The sequence below is a fragment of the Oncorhynchus masou genome, chromosome 11 (assembly GCF_036934945.1).
Source record: "Oncorhynchus masou masou isolate Uvic2021 chromosome 11, UVic_Omas_1.1, whole genome shotgun sequence".
Taxonomy (NCBI): Eukaryota; Metazoa; Chordata; class Actinopteri; order Salmoniformes; family Salmonidae; genus Oncorhynchus; species Oncorhynchus masou.
Genome location: NC_088222.1, coordinates 8,705,072 through 8,721,961, shown reverse-complemented (window position 1 = coordinate 8,721,961; position 16,890 = coordinate 8,705,072). Strand labels below are relative to the sequence as shown.

At 43.3% G+C, this 16,890-nt stretch overlaps 1 protein-coding gene across 1 annotated transcript; it reads right to left on the bottom strand.

Annotated features, from left to right (window-relative positions):
- Positions 1–2,767: 2,767 nt before the first annotated feature.
- Positions 2,768–15,421, bottom strand: sdad1 (SDA1 domain containing 1). Its single transcript, XM_064977311.1, has 19 exons — positions 15,223–15,421; positions 12,182–12,286; positions 11,795–11,893; positions 11,573–11,683; positions 11,304–11,476; positions 11,080–11,212; positions 10,874–10,975; positions 10,693–10,762; positions 10,473–10,576; positions 10,322–10,379; positions 9,786–9,921; positions 9,488–9,585; positions 9,246–9,322; positions 8,663–8,792; positions 8,357–8,460; positions 6,852–7,036; positions 3,657–3,741; positions 3,117–3,281; positions 2,768–2,994 (listed from the first exon to the last, which is right to left on the bottom strand). The coding sequence occupies exons 1-19, from the start codon at positions 15,322–15,324 to the stop codon at positions 2,947–2,949; spliced, it is 2,085 nt and encodes a 694-aa protein (XP_064833383.1). The 5' UTR covers positions 15,325–15,421; the 3' UTR covers positions 2,768–2,946.
- Positions 15,422–16,890: the final 1,469 nt, after the last annotated feature.

Genomic DNA, 16,890 nt, shown 5'->3' with positions numbered 1-16,890 from the left:
CTCGGGTATGATACGTGACAGAAGGTCGTTTAACAGGTCTATACCCGTGCTAGGGAGACTGAACGTCAAAGTCGCAACGTTTGTTTTTCCAAGTACAGCCCACGTGCAGGTCGCGTCAAATTCATTGTATTGAAAACACTTGAACATCCTCAAAACTGGCCAAAATTTACTAGAGTTCATAACATTGCCCCCTAGCGTCTAGCCGATTCCGTTACACAGAGCAAGCAGCTACCCAAGAAGCGTGACACTTGGCTCCCAGGCCCGCCCAATGGAAATTACTAAGTCTGGCCACTGTGTACATTGCGAAAATAGAGCCCTGCGTTCACGGATGGTGCAATTGCAGTATCAGGCGGTGATACAGCCCGACAGGATGCTCTCAATGGTGCATCTGTAAAAGTTTGTGAGGGTGTTAAGGGCCAAGCCAAATTTATTCAGACTCCTGAGGTTGAAGAGGTGCTGTTGCACCTTCTTCACCACACTATGTGTGGATGGGCCATTTCAGCTTGTCAGTGATGTGCAGACTGAGAAACTTGAAGCTTTTCACCCTATTCACTGCTACCCTGTCAATGTGGATGGGGGCGTGCTTTCGCTACTGTCTCCTGCCGTCCACAATCGGCTCCTTCGTTTTGTTGACGTTGAGGGAGAGGTTATTTTCCTCCTAGACTACTGGTAAAACATTCATTGCATTCCATTGCATTTCAAGATTCTTATTAAAGTCTCTGACCTTCAGCGTTGATCAAACAACTCTCTCCTCGGGAAAAGGTTGAGTAGTGAGAGAGGAAAAAGGGAGCGAGTGAGACCACAGACAGAGAAGATTCAAAACATCAAGAAACACAATGGAAAACAGAAACGGTCATTACCTATATATTAAAGAATGGTGTTGTGATCGTGCCTGCCTCCACGCCAGGCGTGTGTGTAGACGTGCCGATACAGGGGCATCATGCCCATACCAAGCACTGTGGAGATACTCGTCATGGTGATGCTCCAGACAACACAACCAAAATAGACCCAAAACTAGCAGGATGACCGGCCCATGACCCTGTAATGACGAGACATGTTCAGAGAACTAGAGGATCATGGGGCTGTATGTGACGTAGAACCAAGGTATTGTTACCTGATGATTTGAGAATTCACAAAATAAAATTTGTCTCAGTGTACTACATTTTGACCAGAGACCTATGGGCCCTAGTCAAAAGTAGTGCACTATGTAGGGAATAGGGTTCCATAGGGCTCTGGTCTAAAGTAGTGCACTATGTAGGGAATAGGGTTCCATAGGGCTCTGGTCTAAAGTAGTGCACTATGTAGGGAATAGGGTGCCATTTGGGTCGTGACCTAAGTAAACCCAACCACAGGAGGTCCATGTCCCCATCTATCCAGTATTTGATGACGTTGGAAATTACTCCTCCAAGAAAGCGGCCCGTGGTGATTATAGCCACCGCCTGCCTGTACAGAGAAGCCCAGAACCAGCAGGTAGGCCGTGAGGGGGCATGAAGCCAAACTGGTACAGCAGCCCTACCAGGATAGCCCATGGCCTCGACGGTGCAGCCCAGAGGCAAGACGAACTGGGTCAGCAAGAACCATCTGGGGATTTGAAGAACTCGGGGACTTCTGAGTCTCTGCCCAACCGGGGGACTTCTATGAGTCTCTGCCCAACCGGGGGACTTCTGAGTCTCTGCCCAACCGGGGGACTTCTATGAGTCTCTGCCCAACCGGGGGACTTCTGAGTCTCTGCCCAACCGGGGGACTTCTATGAGTCTCTGCCCAACCGGGGGACTTCTGAGTCTCTGCCCAACCGGGGGACTTCTATGAGTCTCTGCCCAACCGGGGGACTTCTATGAGTCTCTGCCCAACCGGGGGACTTCTGAGTCTCTGCCCAACTGGGGGACTTCTGAGTCTCTGCCCAACTGGGGGACTTCTATGAGTCTCTGCCCAACCGGGGGACTTCTGAGTCTCTGCCCAACTGGGGGACTTCTATGAGTCTCTGCCCAACCGGGGGAATTCTGAGTCTCTGCCCAACCGGGGGACTTCTATGAGTCTCTGCCCAACCGGGGGACTTCTATGAGTCTCTGCCCAACCGGGGGACTTCTATGAGTCTCTGCCCAACCGGGGGACTTCTATGAGTCTCTGCCCAACCGGGGACTTCTGAGTCTCTGCCCAACCGGGGGACTTCTGAGTCTCTGCCCAACCGGGGGACTTCTATGAGTCTCTGCCCAACCGGGGGACTTCTATGAGTCTCTGCCCAACCGGGGGACTTCTATGAGTCTCTGCCCAACCGGGGGACTTCTATGAGTCTCTGCCCAACCGGGGGACTTCTATGAGTCTCTGCCCAACCGGGGGACTTCTATGAGTCTCTGCCCAACTGGGGCACTTCTATGAGTCTCTGCCCAACTGGGGCACTTCTGAGTCTCTGCCCAACCGGGGCAAGTGTATCATAATATACGGACAGGAATGTTTGATTGAATTCTAAATACCAGTTAAGTGTGAATGAATTCCAGCTGAGAGAAGCATTACAACAACTCAAACCTATCCTTACCTGTAGGGGTTGAAGGTGGCATCGTAATGAAGTGGACTGATCTGTCCGTATATTATATGCGTTTGTGTCCTGGAAATCTTGACATTTAAATCCTGTCTGCATTTATTTATTGTCTATCATGTCAATCTAGAGGAGTTACATTTCATTTGTTGGCAGGAACATAATCTTCACATCAAAAGGTGTATGGAAATATGAAGCAAACTGTACATAAAAATGCAAATAGGAGAAGGAGTAGACGATTGACAGTAAATATTTTAATAGAAGGCAGTGTGATTACAGCCTACTACCTAAGAAGGAAAACAAAGGACAGCAAGATTTAACACGTTAAAATGAAGCCTTCCCCATCTTCCTTTAACAGCCCACGTTCAAGGAAGCCATCATTTCCTTAGGAAACAGAGTCCACAGTGACATTGCTATTTGTATTGCTTCTTTCTCTTAATGAGTGCATCTCTTAGAGCAATCTGTATGGAGAGAGAGAGAGAAGAGAAAGAAAGAGAAATAGATACAACAGAGATAAATAATACTGACAAAAATACACATTTTCCAATTATGCTGAACACACAAAAAAACAAACTTCATGTACCTGTTTATCTCTGAAGGATCTCTTGTTCTTGGTCCGTACGTTTCGACTGTGTCTCATCATCCTGAAGTCTTTGTTCCTCTTCTTGTCCTTGTTGCTGGTGGAAGCGAACGGGTTCAGCTTCTCCTTCCTCTTCTTCACAAACTCCTTCCTATCCGAGCGGCCAGCCTACCATCAAAACAAAACCACACGATCTGCTGAAATCCTAAGAATATGATAATTAGAATTCAGCACATTCTAAGAATACGATAATTAGAATTCAGCACATTCTAAGAATACGATAATTAGAATTCAGCACATTCTAAGAATACGATAATTAGAATTCAGCACATTCTAAGAATACGATAATTAGAATTCAGCACATCCTAAGAATACGATAATTAGAATTCAGCACATCCTAAGAATACGATAATTAGAATTCAGCACATCCTAAGAATACGATACTTAGAATTCAGCACATCCTAAGAATACGATAATTAGAATTCAGCACATCCTAAGAATACGATAATTAGAATTCAGCACATTCTTGATTGAGATGGTCACCTGTGCAGTGGCAAGTCTTGATTCCTTGTCTGCCTTGGGTTTCTTGTGCAGCTTTTCAATGTCTCTCAAGGTAAGGATTTCCCCTCTGAAAACGATTTGACATGTTATTAGTTAAGATGCGCGCACACGCACACACACACACAAAATGGCGGTTAAACTATTTGCATGAGTGTTTATCACACTTATGCTGCGTTTAGCTGGTACGAGGTAGACAGCGAACCGGATGTCATTTACAATGGTAAATGCCATTGAGGCGGGCAGTGAATGCAGTCAGCCTCCACTAGGGCTGTCCTCGACTGAATACAAATCTTGGTCGACCCGAGAGTCATCCGTTCTTTCGCCAAAATTCTAAAACGTATATTTTTCCCTATATTGACACATCCTGTCTTTTAATCAAATCAACAATGTGAACTGAGCTTGTCTGATGCTTTAAAGCACACAGTTTGATGAAATAATTAAAAGACACGCAGAAGACTAAAGGGAATCCGATAGTAATTGTTTTGTGCCAGGCTGGGCTCAGACTTGCTGTGCTGTGTAAAAAAAGACAACGAGTGACTGTGTGACGTGCACCCGTTGTCGTTCTCTCCTCTCTGCTGCAGCGGGAGAGAAAAAAAAGATTCCCTAAAAACTTTGTTCTCTTTACGTGACACATGAATGCATCGCATGCAGGTGACCAATAGGGCAACCGAACTCAACTGGCGGTCCGGGCCCAGAGAAGGGTCAATCCGGGCCCAGCCCCAGAGAAGGGTCAATCCGGGCCCGTCTGCAGTATTCAAGAACACAGTGGCCTCCATCATTCTTAAATGGAAGAAGTTTGGAACCACCAAGACTCTTCCTAGAGCTGGCTGGCCGGTCAAACTGAGCAATCGGGGGAGAAGGGCCTTGGTTAGGGAGGTGACCAAGAACCCGATGGTCACTCCGACAGAGCTCCAGAGTTCCTCTGTGGCACTCCACCAATCAGGCCTTTATGGTAGAGTGGCCAGACGGAAGCCACTTCTCAGTAAAAGGCAAATGACAGCCCACTTAGTTTGCCAAAAGGCATCTAAAGGACTCTGACCATGAGAACTAAGATTCTCTGGTCTGATGAAACCAAGATTTAACTTGTCACGTCTGGAGGAAAACAGGCACCGCTCATCACCTGACCACCATCCATACAGTGAAGCATAGTGGTGGCAGCATCATGCTGTAGGGATGTTTTTCAGCGGCAGGGAGAGTAGTCAGGATTGACGGGACAGATGAACAGAGCAGAGATCCTTGCTGAAAAACTGCTCCAGAGTGCTCAGGACCTCAGGAGCTTTACCTTCCAACAGGACAACAACCCTAAGCACACAGTCCAGACAACGCAGGAGTGGCTTTGGGACAAGTCTCTGAACGTCCTCAAGTGGCCTAGCCAGAGCCCAGACTTTTTCCCTGTGCAGCGACGCTCCCCATCCAACCTGACAGAGCTTGAGAGGATCTGCAGAGAAGAATGGGAGAAACTCCCCAATTTCAGGTGTGACAAGCTTGTAGCGTCATACCCAAGAATGACGCTACAAGGCTGTAATCACTACCAAAAGGTGCTTCAACAAAGTACTGAGTAAAGGGACTAAATACTTGTGTAAATATGATATGTAATTTATTTTTAATACATTTGCAAAAATGTCTAAAAACCTGTTTTTGCTTTGTCATTATGGGGTATTGTGATGTCATTATGGGGTATTGTGATGTCATTATGGGGTATTGTGTGTAGATTGAGGTATTGTGATGTAAAAAAAAATAAAAAAAATAATGACCTTTATTTAACTAGGCAGGTCAGTTAAGAACAAATTCTTATTTTCAATGACGGCCTAGAAACAGTGGGTTAACTGCCTGTTCAAGGGCAGAACGACAGATTTTTACCTTGTCAGCTCGGGGATTTGATCTTGCAACCTTCCGGTTACTAGTTCAACGCTCTAACCACTAGGCTACCCTGCCGGGGTATTGTATGTTATTATGAGGTATTGTGATGTTATTATGGGGCATTGTGATGTCATTATGAGGTATGGTGATGTTATTATGGAGTATTGTGGTGTTATTATGGGGTATTGTCATGTCATTATGGGGTATTGTCATGTCATTATGGGGTATTGTCATGTCATTATGGGGTAGTGTCATGTCATTATGGGGTATTGTGATGTCATTATGGGGTATTGTGATGTCATTATGGGGTATTGTGTGTAGATTGAGGAGACATTTATTTGATCAAAGTTAGAATAAGTCTGTTGCGTAACAAAATGTGTAAAAGGTCAAGTGGTCTGAATACTTTCACAATGCGCTGTATATGTGGATGATTTATAAAGCCAGGCACACCTAACAGTTGGGCTATTGATTATAGACCGAATTAAGCTGGGGTTTCCTCTCTCCTCTCTTTTCTTAGACAATTAAGGCGAAGGCTGTTTTCTCGTCTCCTAACTCCGCTGCTGCCTCCACCACATTGTTCTCAACACCAATATGCTGGGTAATTTTGCTATTACGCACATAGCAACATGGTCTAGGCTCCAAATCCACAGCGTACTGATGTTTCAGAACCGCGGACAGCAACCGCTATCCAAAGCGGGAGAAAGCTCATTTGCTATAAAATAATATTGTTTTTATTAGTGTTGCACCATTGATCTTATGTAATATAACCATGTACAATTTCAGCAGCAAATGTCTTGAGAGTGATGGACAGTGCCATCCCCACGGCCTGGATCAGTCCACTCAGACAGGAGCCGACCAGACAGGTGTCTCGTACGCCACGTTTTTTTGCTACCGCTCGACTCAAGAAATCTTAGTCGACCAAACAATCGACCGGTCGACTAAACCGGGTTATCCCTAGCCGCCACGGTATACGGGACTTTCCGCCAGAGTTCAAATATCACAACTTTTTTGCCGTAGCGTTGTTTTCTACCGGATGTTCGTTTGCACTGTTTGTTTACGGATATCACCATAGCAACGCATACCGTCGTGCTTTTTGTCTTGTCGTCACCCTCACCTTCTTGCTTTCTTGTCCCGTTATACCAACTGGTATGATGGTTTTTGCGTCCTTCGTCTAAACGCAGCATCAACGCATTTTAAATAAGATATTCCCATCAGGTAAAAAATGCAATCCACACATCATCATTGTAACAAAAAGTCGGCCCTGTTTTGAATTATATATATATATCATAGGACCTGAGGTAAAATAACAAGACTGACCTTTCACCATCATCATCTTCAACCATCTTCCTCTTCTGTCCCTTGCCCGGGGCAGCGTTGACCTCTTTAGCCATCTGAGCCAGACGGATCTTCTTGAAGTCATCCTGAGTGAGGAGTCGACTGGAGCTGACCGCTGCTGCCTTGGCCTTCCTCTCCTCTGGATCCATAGTCTTCAGCTTCTCAGCCTGGGCGAGACGCATACAATGGCCAATGAGAAGACGTTATTCACCAATAAGAACATGTTATTCACCAATCAGAACACTAATCACCAGGGTAGTGTTCATTTGGCAGAAAACGGACAGAAACAGGGAGGGACAACCCCTGTTGTAGCTACCCATCCCGGGTCCGGGATCGTTGTCATCATCTGACACTAATTAACATAACGCAACGGACATAAATATTACTAGAAAATATTCCTATTCATGAAATCACAAGTGAAATACATTGAAACATAGCTTAGCCTTTTGTTAGTCACCCTGTCATCTCAGATTTTGAAAATATGCTTCACAGCCAAAGCAAGACAAGCATTTGTGTAAGTTTATTGATAGCCTAGCATAGCATTATGTCCAGCTAGCAGTAGGCAACTTGGTCACGAAAATCAGAAAAGCAATCAAATTAAATTGTTTACCTTTGATGAGCTTCAGATGTTTTCACTCACGAGACTCTCAGTTAGATAGCAAATGTTCTTTTTTTCCCCAAAATATTATTTTTGTAGGCGAAATAGCTCCGTTTGTTCTTCACATTTGGCTGAGAAATCGACCGGAAATTGCGGTCACGACAACTCCGAAAAATATTCCAAATTAGCTCCATAATATCGACAGACACATGGCAAACGTTGTTTATAATCAACCCTCAAGGTGTTTTTAAAATATCTATTCGATAATATATCCACCGGGACAATTGGCTTTTCAGTAGGACCAAGAGGAAAAATGGCTACCTCTGTATTTTACGCAAGAATCACTCTGAGAGCCATCAGGTGACCACTTATGCTCATTCTTCAACATAAAGGCGTGAAACTACGTCAAAATGCTGTAGACACCTTGGGGAATAAGTAGAAAAAGTAATCTGGTTGATAGCCCATTCACTGCTCAATAGGGACGCATCTAAACGCAGAGCTTTCAAAACATGAGTCACTTCCTGATTTGGATTTTTCTCAGGCTTTCGCCTGTAATATCAGTTATGTTATTCTCACAGACAATACTTTTCCAGTTTTGGAAACTTTAGAGTGTTTTCTATCCTAAGCTGTCAATTATATGCATATTCTAGCATCTTGTCCTGACAAAATAGCCTGTTTACTTTGGAAGCGTTATTTCTCCAAAAATGAAAATACTGTCCCCTAGTTACAAGAAGTTTTAACCTGTCCAATAAGAAGTGCTCATTTTAGTTTTCTGATAAAAATTGTTTTGCTACGGTGTGCTCAATTGAACGCGAGCCAGCCCAGATTTTCAAAATCAGGTCACCAACCCAGAACACCTAACGGACATGGGGTTGATGCAGAACCCTACCATTTCCGCGGTGTCTTCATCAGAGGAGTGGTGAACATTGATCCATTCTCCGTCCTCATCATCATCATCACCACCACTGATACTACTGGCACTCTCCCAGCCATCTAGAGATGAAGAGGAAACGCAGAGGAAGAAATTATCAAAAAATAAATAAAAATAGGTTTAAATATTGTTTCACACAAAACATCATCTATTGCATCTTGGAAATACAGTCCTTGATAAATCCAAAATGAGAGTCCTTACAGCAAAAACCAAACAAGTAAAAGTTTCCAGTTGTATAATGACTATACACGATCAAATCCTTACCACCATCCCCCTCTTCTCCCTCCTCTTTCTCCTCCACCTCCAGAACCTCTGCTCCAGGGATGTAGGTCTTGGCCCCCATCTCGCCATAGTCCTGGATCTTAGCCTCGGTAGACAACTCTGTGGGTCGACCCTAGTAAACAACGCAATGGTTAAGTTATCAGTTAGCGCAGCCTCCATGACATTTCACAGCACCTCAGCCCTGGGGGGACTTTCACACAGAGGAACCACCTAGCATACCTCAGCCCTGAGAGGACTACCACACAGAGGAACCACCTAGCATACCTCAACCCTGAGAGGACTTCCACACAGAGGAGGAGGAGCCTAGCATACCTCAGCCCTGAGGGAACTTCCACACAGAGGAACCACCTAGCATACTTCAACCCTGAGAGGACTTCCACACAGAGGAGCCTGGCATACCTCAACCCTGAGAGGACTTCCACATAGAGGAGGAGGAGCCTAGCATACCTCAGCCCTGAGAGGACTTCCACATAGAGGAGGAGCCTAGCATATGGGCGAGGGAGGGAAAAACATGACGATGTTGAGATCATTTTAAATGTATATTACATTGGTCTCAGCAACATACCCTGTCTCTCTTATGCAGCATCTTTGGATCCAGGCTTCTGAAGAGCTGAATGAGTCCTCTGGCAGACATCATCACATCTAATAAAAAATAATAAAAAAGACATTTAAATAACCCTCATTGAAACCATTTGAATTGTTTTAATTATGACACGTGATGAATAATTTCTTGTAGCCACATGGTTAAAGAGAAAAATAATCAAAACAGACATGTTAGCCTACTTCCTGTAAGTACAGACTACTTACTCTTGTCTTTGTGCATCTTGTACTGAGCCAGGTCCTGAAGCAGCTCTTCTGTGATGGCTAGGGGACAACGAGCTGCCACCTCCTTGATGGCATTGATGCTGTACAAAGCAAGTCGCACACTCTGTTACTCCACATATCCATGTTAATAACCAATAACTGATGCTGTACAAATCTCAACTGTATACAACAGTGTTATATACGGTATCCATGGTAACAATCACATGCAGAATGTGAATGACTTTACAATGGCCATCCAACCAGGTTACAGAGGAATCATAGGTGTGAGTGACTCCCTTACCCAACACACATCACCTCTCCCGAGTTCCTGTCTGTCACAAAGTTATTGGCTATGGTCATGATGACCGGCTGGATGATCTCAGGTGGAACGAGTTGATGGGAGGACTGGGCAGCACACAGTAGTATCTTGGTGACCTCTGGAGAAGAAAGAAGAACAAATTTTATTTTCAACTCGGGAGTTCTATTAAAAAAACTCAACATGACTAATTGCACGCTTGTTTTCAATGACTGAGCTGAGCCCTTTCTTAGAACATACCTCTTTGATGGGGCTGGGAGAAGAAAAACCCCACTGTACAGTCTTCACTGACATTTTCAACCTCTCCCTGACCGAGTCTGTAATAGCTACACGTTTCAAGCAGACCCCCATAAGTCCCTGTGTCCAAGAAAGCGAAGGTAACCTGCCTAAATGACTACTGCCCAGTAGCACTCACGTCGGTAGCCATGAAGTGTTTTGAAAGGCTGGTTATGGCTCACATCAACACCATTATCCCGGAAACACTAGACTCACTCCAATTACTGCTGTTGCTTAGAGCTTACCTCTTTGATGGGGCTGAATGAACCGCTGTACGAAGGGGTAGTAGTTGAAGAGAAAGAGCTGTGGGAAGAATAGAAATAACAACGTGAATGTCCATTTTTTTTTTTTTTTTTACATTGTAGAATAATTGCACTGTTCATATCATTTTCTTACCTCATGAATCCCAACTAGTCGGGATATTAGTTCCATCATCATGATCTTCACCTCAAAACGCTCATTAGAGTCTTCCAACTGCTTTAGTAGCTTCTCTGAAAAGTCTGTGCAAAATATTTAATATTTCTTAGAAAAAAAAACCCAGAATAGAGCGACATAAAATAAGTTCCAGATATTGTTTAGTTTATAAGCGTGTGCTTTCGAGGGTGACCATACATACCTTGAGGATCATGAATCAAGTGGATGGCAGAAAAATTGAAAACCTCTACCTTCTTCTTCTTCTTATGTTTCTGTGAATCATCAAGATTTATTAACTAACAACCAAACAACAAAAACAATTGCCAGTTAAAGTCTATCTTCAGCCAAAGAAAAAAAAAAAACACACAAGACTCTCAGCGTACCTTAAGGACCTTCATGGCCTTCTCCATCTTCTTCTTGTTCTTGGATGTCTTCCTCCCTGTAGAGTACCTCACCATCAGGTCTCTAGCCGACGGACCTTCCTCCTGGAGATAAGAGACTGGCTTAGACCTGACAGAGCAAGGAGTCTCTCCTCCAATCAAATCAAAATGCCCCCCCCCCCACACAATGTGGTGTGGTGAACACATGCCTCCGATTCTGAATCACTCTCCCTCTTCTCATCTTCATCTTTGCCCAGGAAGAACTTCATGCCTGCCACGAGGATCTTTGTGACTTTGGAGAAACATGCTGTCGTGATCACGTTAACAGTTTTGGCGTCATTCCTGTGACGGTAAACAAGGAAATAAAATAATATGTATATCAGGCGTCGTGTTTTTGAAGATTCTTAGCACAGAGCCAAGGCACGTGACTTACCAGATGTTCCTCTTGTACAACTCAATCATGACATCGAGCGAGATCTTGGCTGCTAGAGGATTGCTGTCTCTCAGCATGGTGTACATGAAGTTCTGTAATGTTGTGTTGACTTTGTTGTTCTTGTGTTTGGAGTTGATGTTTTTTATGTCATGGACAATGTGCGAGTACAGCGTCTGGGAAGAGATGAACAGGAGACTAAGCGAGAGGCAGACCACAGAAATGGAATAACAATATCGGTGTGCAGAGAGACAGAGACACTCCGGGCTCACCTTCCTGAGGAGCTTGTCGTGACAGCGCAGCAACTCAAAGAACAGCTCCAGGAGACCGGTGGGATTAATCAGATCTTTGTTCCTCAGCAGAATCAGGGCTTTGCAGAATGTCTGAGCGAGTGAGAAACACGCAAATAAAAAAACAAACAACACATTAAATACACTTATTTTTAACCTGCTGACAAGGGTGAGAAAATATCTGTTGATGATTTGTTCCCTTACCATCCGTAGATCAGGCTCGAGGACTGTATGATGATTCATAAGGATTTCAGTCAACTCCTGTGGGAAGGAGGCAAGTTGCTGTAGATAGCAGTGTCCAACCTGGAACAGTACAATAATGGATTTAGTTTGATAGCTTCCCATCAGGACTCACATCAGCAGTGTATTTGTGTCTACAGTTGGTGATCTATAAATAATGGACAGTTTTCTAATAAGATCCACAAATACAGCAGGCCTACAGACATTTCCTGATTTGAGATTCAACCCCCAACTAGGGTAATCATGTGACATTTATATTTAAGTTTCTGTTTTTTTTATATCCAAATGATTGTTAATATATTGAATTTGGCATACTATTTAAAGGACTAGATGTGAGAGTGATGATCGTACCTGAGCAAGGAACATGACCAGATCGGCCAGCTCCTTGTTGGGTTTGTCAGGCTGGAGTTTGAAGATCTGGACATTGGACTGGTAGTGTCGATATTGTTGCAGGAACTGTAGATTAGAAATTAAAACGATCTTCGTGAAAAACACGTCAGCAGGAATTGACATCGCCTCTGCCTCTCCCGATTCAGAGTTTGGACTGGATAAACGTCCACTCTCGTCTCTAATATATAGGGTCCAAAATTTTGAACAGTCCCTTTATAAATCAGAAGAATGTTGACTTAATCTGAATTTACTCCATCTGTTGTCCGCTGATTTCGTCCTTATAACCAGCGCGGTATTACAGTCTGATGTATTACTACTATGACATAGCTAGCTAGCTAAATAGTCACTGACTGTATCAAATATGTAACCAGGCCTACGAAGCTCTTCATCACGCATACAGTGAAACAGTAAGTTCAGTTATTTTAACATTAAATGTTCAGTCTTCGCTCGTCCCATAGCGATAGCGTGTGAGTATTTTGCCCGACTCGTTGCTGTACCCGTCTTGTCAGCATGTGTCCCACGTTGGATGGTATCCGTAAATCGGTAGATAGTTCTGATGGAAACATTGTCGTTTGCGTCGCCAAGCAGTTCCCAAGACAACATTAATTAAATCCAATTGTTTGATGCCAACACCCCCCCCCCCACACTCCAAATCAAAACCAAACATGGATGTCAATGTTTGCGCTCACACGCTCCATTCTACTTCCTGTCCACTGCAGCATGTATTGCGATAGACAGGCAAACAGGTGTGAAACAACAACAGGTGCGTGATTAGAATCTGTTTGTTTTGATTTGAAGGGGGTGGTAACATTAAATAATTGGATTTAATACTTTCTTTGGCACTGCTTGGCAATGCAAAGGACAATGTTTCCATTAGAACTAGCCTAGGCACTGGTCGTCACTAGTTACCACAGCCACAAAGTCATAAACCCTGCCTATTTACATTTTACATTACATTTAAGTCATTTAGCAGACGCTCTTATCCAGAGCGACTTACAAATTGGTGAATTCACCTTCTGACATCAGTGGAACAGCCACTTTACAATAGTGCATCTAAATCATTTAAGGGGGGGGGTGAGAAGGATTGCTTTATCCTATCCTAGGTATTCCTTGACGAGGTGGGGTTTCAGGTGTCTCCGGAAGGTGGTGATTGACTCCGCTGTCCTGGCGTCATTTCTACCATTTATCTCGTTAAAATCTCATTTTAAACCTAACCTCAGCTCTCAAACTTCAGGCGGGATTCTGCCTGCTCCCTACAGTTATCAGCCATTCGCGTCGCCCACAACTGCCTCATGGGAACTACTTTTCTAAACATCAGTATGTTACCATGGTTACTCCGCGATATCAGTCTGAAAGTAGTCGCTGTAAAAAAAAAAAGACGCATTAGTCTCTACAAGCCAGAATGTTGAATAAAACGATAAACTTTAACGGTTGTCTGTGCTGTTGGTTCTTTTGGCAGTAGGAAGTGGAGATAAAATGTCCACAGGAAAGTATTATTAGCCCAACATTTTGGTGTGCAGGTAAGTATATGGCTGTGTCGGCTTGTAAATCCAGTGAATATTTTCCATTCACGTGATGCACAACATGTAAACAATAGCCGAATGTATCCAAATGTCAACCGAATCGCGTTTCCTCACAATCAGCTAGAAGTGTTTGTCAGCTCTGGGATTTGAACTTGCAACCTTTCGGTTACTAGTCCAATGCTCTGACCACCAGGCTACCCTGACGCCCCCGCCTGTAGGGAACTGTTTCCCCACAGTTCTGTTAAAAACGGAGGGCAGGTTGTCTTTTGAGGGGCCGTTCTTGGAATGTTCATAAGTACAGTCGTGGCCAACATTTTGATAATGACTCAAATATTACTTTTCAAAGTCTGCTGCCTCAGTTTGTATGATGGCAATTTGCATATACTCCAGAATGTTATGAAGATTGATCCGATGACTTGCAATTAATAGCAAAGTCCCTCTTTGCCATGCAAATGAACTGAACTCCCCAGACCTTAATCGCACTGAGAACTTGTGGACAAACAAAACCCCACAAATTCTGACAAACTCCAAGCATTGATTATGCAAGAATGGGCTGCCATCAGTCAGGATGTGGCCCAGAAGTTAATTGACAGCATGCCAGGGCGGATTGCAGAGGTCTTGAAAAAGAAGGGTCAACACTACAAATATTGACTCTTTGCATCAACATGTAATTGTCAATAAAAGGCTTTGACACTTGTGAAATGGGTGTAATTATACTTATGTATTCCATAGTAACATCAGGCAGACTTTGTGAAAATTTATATTTGTGTCATTCTCATAACTTTTGGCCACGACTGTAGGAACACTCCGAATTGCGGACTGCAGTTGCACACTATTGCCGCATCCAGCCACGGGTGTGCAACTTAAGTTTTCCGAAAATGTGATGGAAAATTGTGTTTTATTAAGATCGTGCACACCCCACACCCCCCGGCGGGTCGCCATTAAAGCTATGCCTTTAAAGCTTGAATGGAGGATGCGTTATGTACGAGCCGGTTCATGGGGGACTAGTGTATTATCCGGAATGCACATCAATCAAAGACATGCAGATCTAGAGGCTACGTCAAAACCGTCTACGGAAAACATACCGTCCAACGCGGGACACGTGCTGCTAAAAGATGTACAACGGGTCGGGCGATGTCTCGCAAGCTGTGTCGCTATTGACTGCAATTAGGCACAGTTTATTAATACATTAGATAATGAATAAAGTCTGTCTAAAACTGGCCTAAGATAGAACTAGATAGCTAGCTAGCGTTAGCTATATAGTAATGCGATCAAATATAGTCATTTCTAGCTAATTAACGTTAGCAATATAGTTATATGATTCATTACTTCATCAATTGATCCCACAACATAGTTTACTTGCTAATGTTAGTTCCATGTAAAGCAGATAACTAGCAAGTTAGCCAACTAGTTTGTTTACTAGTCAAACTAACGTTAGCTAGTTGGCATGCGTTACCTAGCTACGTTTTATACACTCACTTCTTCCGTGTACGACTGTGGATCTCTCTTGATCAGGTTCTGCAATTGCGGCAGATTGGTTGGCAATTTGTTGTTGTGTCGACCGGACATTATTTTATTCATTTTCGGTATAAAAAGAAATGTCTATATTATAAATATGTTATCAAAATACCAACGTGGCTCACTGGTAGATCGCCATTTTTTCCAGACTCAGAACGGAACGTAACGAAGGACAAACGAAGTGGCAGTGAAACGCGTTGCCAAAAGCCAGTGAATTCGGAGGAAATCAAATATTGCCGACAGTAGGCACTAGTGTTGTGCAAAGAAGAATATTGAAATCAAGGTCCTTACATAACCCACTTAAAAAATGTTACATTATGATATAGAACCATATGCAATACAGTACTGTTTTGAACATCTAGATGGGAAATCATCATAAGCCACACCCAAATCAAATGTATAACCGATGGCTGATGGCATACATCAGATTCTGGCCTATTGAAACAGACAGAGCAGACCCCCCCCACCTCCCCAAACCTCCCTGCTGCACACCTGAACCTTAGTTAGATTTGGATTGTGGTCGGTGATGTACATGTGAGGACATTTGAATAGGTTGATCTAATCTAATTTTATTTGTTACATGCGCCAAATGCTATAATAATATTTTGAAGATAAATACACAATTGAGAGGATGAGAGGACTGAAAACTAGAGTACAAATGGTCAATAGGGAATTGTAAATAGGAGTTGTGTTTCAGTTCAACATCTGTTTAGAATCTGTGGAATGTCACTCCTGAACTCAGGGCGACGTGTGCTATGCTCTGTACATTGAGTCAGGAGCAGGATACTTGTTATTTGGCCGTTGGCCAGTTGTACTGCAAGGACTTGTGATTGGTCAACCCCAGGCTAGGGTGGGGGGTTAAATGGAATCCTATTCCTTTGTTCAGTGTAGAAAAGCTGAGGACAGGGGAGACTGAACATCTATCTCCCAGCATAACATCTTGATTTGTCCTCTCTGAATAAACCTATTTTTTTCCCCCTGATTTGCTTTGGAGTTTGTGTTATTGAAGAATAACATAATTTGCTAACATTACTTACAAGCCCTTAACCAACAATGCAGTTCAAGAAATAGTTAAGAAAATATTTACTAAATAAACTAAAGTAGAAAATATCAATAACGAGGCTATATACTGGGGGTCCTGGTACCGAGTCAATGTGCAGGGGTACAGGTTAGTCGAGGTCATTTGTACATGTAGGTCGAGGAATCGATTCTCAATTACAACATGGTCCTAGAAATATAAAGCCTCCTACTTTCATATCTCATCAAAATACACACTTAAGTGTTGCTTTTGTCCAGCTCCTTGCGCGAGCCAGATGTGTATAGCCATAACGGACCTTTTTGTAAACTTATTTAACCTTTTCTGCAGCTTTTGAGACACGGTTCAATCCCAACCCCCGGGCACTACTTCTTGACTAATTAAAACTCTAAACAATCACAATACAATAACTATTGGTCGCTATTATGGATTATTATTCTGATATGTATTCATTATAGAATTATCAGTTTATTCATGTTTATTTTCACTCTAGCATTGTCGGGCCTAGATATCGCCAATCCTAAAAGCATACATAAAATAAACAATTACAATTTAGTTACATAATGTGTGTGTGCATGTTGTTTAATTTTTCC